General features: G+C 48.3%; 1 protein-coding gene across 1 annotated transcript; it reads left to right on the forward strand.

Annotated features, from left to right (window-relative positions):
• The first annotated feature begins 2,922 nt into the window (after nt 1-2,922).
• On the forward strand, nt 2,923-4,533 carry LOC128722460 (phenoloxidase-activating factor 3-like). The gene is made up of 4 exons (XM_053816123.1): nt 2,923-3,165; nt 3,264-3,487; nt 3,568-3,758; nt 3,832-4,533. Exons 1-4 carry the CDS (start codon nt 2,923-2,925, stop codon nt 4,233-4,235), a joined length of 1,062 nt encoding a protein of 353 aa, XP_053672098.1. The 3' UTR covers nt 4,236-4,533.
• The last annotated feature ends 805 nt before the right edge of the window (nt 4,534-5,338 follow it).

The following is a 5,338-nucleotide window of genomic DNA, read 5'->3' on the forward strand; positions in this document are numbered from 1 at the left end:
GTCCGGAACGGTGCACGTCCGGAGAGCGATTGGCGAAGGCAACCAATGACACTCAACCGCGATGGTGATGGTTGATCAGCAAAGATGTTGTTTCTCCGGACTAGCGTGGAGCGTGCTTTAATTTACATGTTGCCACCGATCGCACGCGTACACACACACACACCGACATCGCTCTCCTTCTCTCTCGGGGGACTGATCAAGCGTGTGGCTAGTGGGTTGTGTGGTTGTGTTGAATTGAGGTTGATACGATCGTGGACGATCCCAATGGCGACTGGTTTTGTCCGAGCGGGCTGCGTTACGCTGGGAAGAACCTGTCCCAAGAACTGCGTGTAGGCGGGTGGCTGCGTGCGAGAAAGAGAGCGATCGTGGAAAGTACGGCGATGTGCGCGGGAAACGGAAAAACCCGGGTCATTGATACGCTTACCAGCAGCGTGAGTAAGTGTCGCTGCTGTTTGTACGTTCTCTCGGGAGAAATTCGCCACGCAAGGTGGCGAAACAACAACACACGCGAGTAGCGTGGGGAGAATCGCCGAAAATCCCAAACTTTCAAACGAGTTTTTTGTTCGAGTGACGTTATTTTGTGTAATAAATTACGTACAGATCTTAACGTTTAACCTTTGCGCCTTCGTTGGTTATATGATCACAGATATACACCTAGAGTCAGCAATTATCAGAGTCAATAGTCAGAGAAGCCTAGAATATAACAGTAGTGCACCATTTACCAGGCGCCTCCATCGTTCCTAATGTATATTCTATGCTGAATAAAGCTGTCGTTCCCCAATGTATTTTTTGATCAAATGATCATACTTTTCAACCCCATGCAGAGCAGAAAAAGTACGTCGTATGTGTGTTAACTATCCGGTAATACACTCATAAACTATCCGGTTAACTATCATAAACTATCCGGTGTTACATCTCAGACGAACAGCGCACAAAAGAATGCTGAGCTAATTGATTGGGGCAGCATTCCACAATCGCCGTTTTGGCGGTTACCGAATGGAAGTTGATTCCAGCAACAGGTTATCTTGGAGTCTAGCTAGAACGGGTAGGGCAGCCCGTTTTAATTGTTCTCACGTAATTGATGCTGTTCGATTGCAACTTGAGAGTGATGCGGAGCTCATTATATAATTACAACGCACAATTCATTCACTTGTGTTCTGGTTGCTGTGAGTACAACAGTAGGAAGGAATTATTGTCGATCAACCTAATCACATCGTTAATTTTAATCAAGAATCCTTCTATAAAATCCACAACCTATGCGCCGACATAAAATCTTCCATATTCATTCGGGTGCTTCCAACCATCACTTGATTTAAAATAAAGTGGGGATGAAAAAGAGTTCAAATACAACCAACACGAAAACAAAGCCGCTCTTAGGGGTTAGGTACCCTTAACCTAACGAAAGATTGGCATGCTGATGGCATTGAAATGTGCTAATTTTTCAGAAACACAGCCCATACACACATGCATACACAAATGATGAGAAGCAGCAAATATAATGCTAGTTGATAAGATTTCTCCAGCAAGGCTCATAGCTTCAGTTGACTTTCGTTTCGGGTCAAAAAGACCCACTCTTGCAACGTGATGAATTATGTACGGTGACTACGCAGCGGGCATTGATGGTGCTTTGAAGTTACATTATGCGTCTGCTGCTACCCGTTAATGTAAAAAAACTTAAACACCCATCCATTAACGGCCGACCCATTACCGATTTAACGAACATTTGGGGATAAACGTGTGGCCCTTCCATTTCAAGGAAAAGCCAACGGTGTGGACTTTCCGTCGTAATTAGCTCAACTCCTCGGGGCGTTAGAAACTCTCGTAACCAGTTCCAAGTGCCGATGGTACGGGTGTTTGGGTGCTACGCAGCTTAGCCACTCCGTAACTGCTTATATTCGGTCATCAAACTTGTTTCCTCCGATGGTGCTTCTTCCTGTTCACGGTCATCTTCTCTACTTCCTGGGAGACACTGGCCACCCGTGGTGAGATAAATACGCATACACACACACACACACGCAGAAAACAAACAAAAAACCATCCTACTCGTAAAGCCCGCAAACCGCAACCGCGTGAAGGCGTGAAAAAAAAAGCAAACGAGCGGGAGAACCAGCCGGGTGTGTGTGACAAAAACCGGAATGCGGATTGGACCGCATTCAAGGCACGACTGAGCGGCCCAACGGCCCGCCCCAGCGACAAAGCAGCAAGGCGCAAAAAGGCACGGTAGGATACTCGCAGCGACGAGAAGGCCGGTCAGTGGGCTAGGCTGGGTTTTAAAAACATGCGTTTTTCACACTTCCGATCTCAGTCGAATGAGCAAGGTTCTGTGAGACGGATCGCGACCGTCAGACGATCGTGTACGAATCTCGACGGCGCACCAACAACCTTACGTTGATCAGGAGAGTCCGCAGAGCACGGAGACTCGCGCGTGTTGTTCACTCTCCAAGGCAGGTTTAGAGCCGACGATCGTTGATCGCGAGAGAGCCGGCATCTAGACGCACAGCTAGCATCAACTACGCCCGGGACGCTGATCAGGTCGTCCATCAGGTGGAAGGTCCAGCGATTAGAGGATTTCCACCTGCAGCTGAGAGTGCGTCACCGTGCGTCGGACTATCGGTGTATCGAAGTGATTTTCCGCACACACAAACACACGTGTGCGTGGGAGACAAAAGGTGTGTAAGAGTGACGTGCGTTTTGGGTGGGGGGTAGAGTCGAGGGCGGATGCATACCGTCGGCTAGTACCCACACCGCTCAACACCGTACAGCATCCGGAGGCTTGTTCGTTCCGGAGGGGGCGCGATTGCGTGCATATAAAAGAAACGGACACTCTGGGTGACGAGCTCACAACAACCCGAGGCCAACGGAACCATCGGAACATCGGGACGATCAACTATCACACCGCAAACACAAACTCTACGCCGAAGGATGTATTCGAGGGCGCTAGGATTAACGGCCGGATTACTGCTGCTGGTTGTGGCCGTTTGCTTCCCGGAAGGTGCTTTCGCGAACGTTCAGGCGGAGATTAGAATGCGCCGGAATGCGCAGGAATGTCCACGATCCTGCGTACCGGTGACCGATTGTCCGATGTTTGCGCCACCATTACCCGAATGGACGCTAAAAACCAAGATGCAATTCAAAAAGCGAGTTTGCGAAAGGTTGGGAAACAATGTAAGTATCACCAGGTCCGTTCCCTTGTCTTGTGGTGATCGTTTTGTTCTAGTAGTGAAAAATAGTAATTCTTGCTTTGTGTTGCTCCACTCCTGCAGCGGTATACGGTGTGCTGCCCTAAGCAAGGACTGGAGCTGCTTGACCTGGAGAGCTGCGGGCCAAGCTCAAGCTACCGGATTGCTAACGGGAAGAAAGCGAAGCTGTTCCAGTTTCCCTGGATGGCGCTGTTGAAAAGTAAAAGTGGAGGCTTCTGCTGCAGTGGCACCTTGGTTAGTGAGCAATATGTGCTCACCGCGGCCCATTGCATCAAGGATTGCGAGCCGTGAGTATAGCTAGCTGTTTTTGCTTTAGATCCGGTGAGTCTAACAGAGATTCTAACTAACTGACGCCTTCCTGGGTTAGGACTATGATCCGGTTAGGCGAGTTCGATTTGCGAAACACGACCGATTGTGACTCGAAGGGTGAAGTGTGTGCTCCACCGCCACAGGACATTCCTATCGAGGAGGTTATCAACCACCCGTACTACAGCAATCGCCGGAAGGAGAACGATATCGGGTTGATCCGGTTGTCCCGTAAGGCAACCAAAAACGACAGTAAGTATCCTCGGTCTTGGGTGTCCTTGCTGCTACAGCAAAGTGCTGAATTTCGATTCCATTTTCTTTTCAGACGTGGCGACAATATGCCTACCAGTGTCCCCAATGATGCGCACCACACAATCGAAGTACGTCGTGGCTGGGTGGGGCAAGACCGAGTCAATGGAGTCCTCCGACATGCTGCTGTACTCCACGTTTAGCTTGACGCCGAAGGACGAATGCCAAACGGCGCTGCGAGTGGAAGACGCCTACATCAAGATCAACGACAATCAGTTATGCGCCATGGGTGACAACAGGTCCGACAACTGTCTCGGCGATTCGGGTGGACCGCTGAAAACGTTCGGCATTTCCGCGCGCATGGTGCAGTACGGCGTGGTATCGTACGGGTTGAAAACTTGCGGCAAACAGATCGCACCGGGAGTGTACGCTAGGGTGGAGAGCTACATCGACTGGATACTGGGTGAGATGACGGAATGAACGACGCCTTTTGGAGTCAGTGAAGGTACTGAGACCTCAACGTTAATCAGGGCGCTGGGCGGCACTACTCTTAGTAGTAGTCTACCTGAGTCGTAGTCCCCAGAGTCGTCGTATCTCTCGTGAACTGTCGCATATATGGTGTAGTTTATCATACGCTTATCGATGTGATCGGTAAACGACGACGGTTGATCGCATGTGGTTCTGGCCTCACTTTAGGCAGACGCGTAGCGATTGAAGCGTCTGATAAGTATGCAAGTAAGCATGTCGATGTGCTTGCCATCGTAGAATAACCTCTCAAAAAAACCCTTTAGTTTTAACGCGCGCATATGTTATTGTAGACAGTAGAAAATAAACTGCATATCGCATAACAAAAGTAAAAACTTGGCAGGTGTTAGCAGTTTTTTTGAGAAGCATGAATTTGCCACACTGTTTGTGCGATGACCGCTCTGTGTGAAAAAATTCTGTTCGCATTACGTAGTGAGCAGGTGGTTGTTCCCCGATTAGTCTGACGGTGGTGACGCATCTCTTCCAGACTCGTCTGCATTTTGTGGGATGTACTACAATTTTGAAGACATGATTCACCATCCCGACAGCGCCTGTTAAGAACCGAATGACTAATGGCGCAAAAACTACGTGTACCTTGCGGGCGAAAAAGTTCCCTAATATCTTGGTATAGAATTCAACGCAACATCAGCTACATTTCTTCAAGGTGGAACTGAAAAATTTCTACGTTAGACCGTTATAGAAAAGCATAGATACTTAGTACACTTGTAGTAACACGTGGCAATTAAGTATATTATATAGCCTTAAATTATATCGAACGCAATGAGGATAATCCCAGCAGTCGTGGGAATTCTAATAAACCTAGGAAACCCATCTGGTCGTCGCCATCTTTGGCGCGGTTCGCTCCGCAGTGATATCGATCATCTTTGGGAATCCAAGCTGATATCATGATCATGACATGAGCTGATTTAATACAGTTAGATTCATATTGTGTGGAAACGAAGATCCTTAAAACAGTTTCTCAAAATGATCCTACATGATCCTCAACATACACAACTAACGATCCTATTGATCATCGTCTCGAATCTCTTTGCAAATTT

This window comes from Anopheles nili, chromosome 3 (genome assembly GCF_943737925.1).
Source record: "Anopheles nili chromosome 3, idAnoNiliSN_F5_01, whole genome shotgun sequence".
Classification (NCBI taxonomy): Eukaryota; Metazoa; Arthropoda; class Insecta; order Diptera; family Culicidae; genus Anopheles; species Anopheles nili.

Coding starts and splice junctions, on each gene's coding strand:
- LOC128722460 (XM_053816123.1), top strand. CDS start 2,923: ATGTATTCGAGGGCGCTAGGATTAACGGCCGGATTACTGCTGCTGGTT. Junction 3,166..3,263: donor GCGAAAGGTTGGGAAACAAT/GTAAGTATCACC, acceptor CCACTCCTGCAG/CGGTATACGGTGTGCTGCCC. Junction 3,759..3,831: donor TAAGGCAACCAAAAACGACA/GTAAGTATCCTC, acceptor TTTTCTTTTCAG/ACGTGGCGACAATATGCCTA.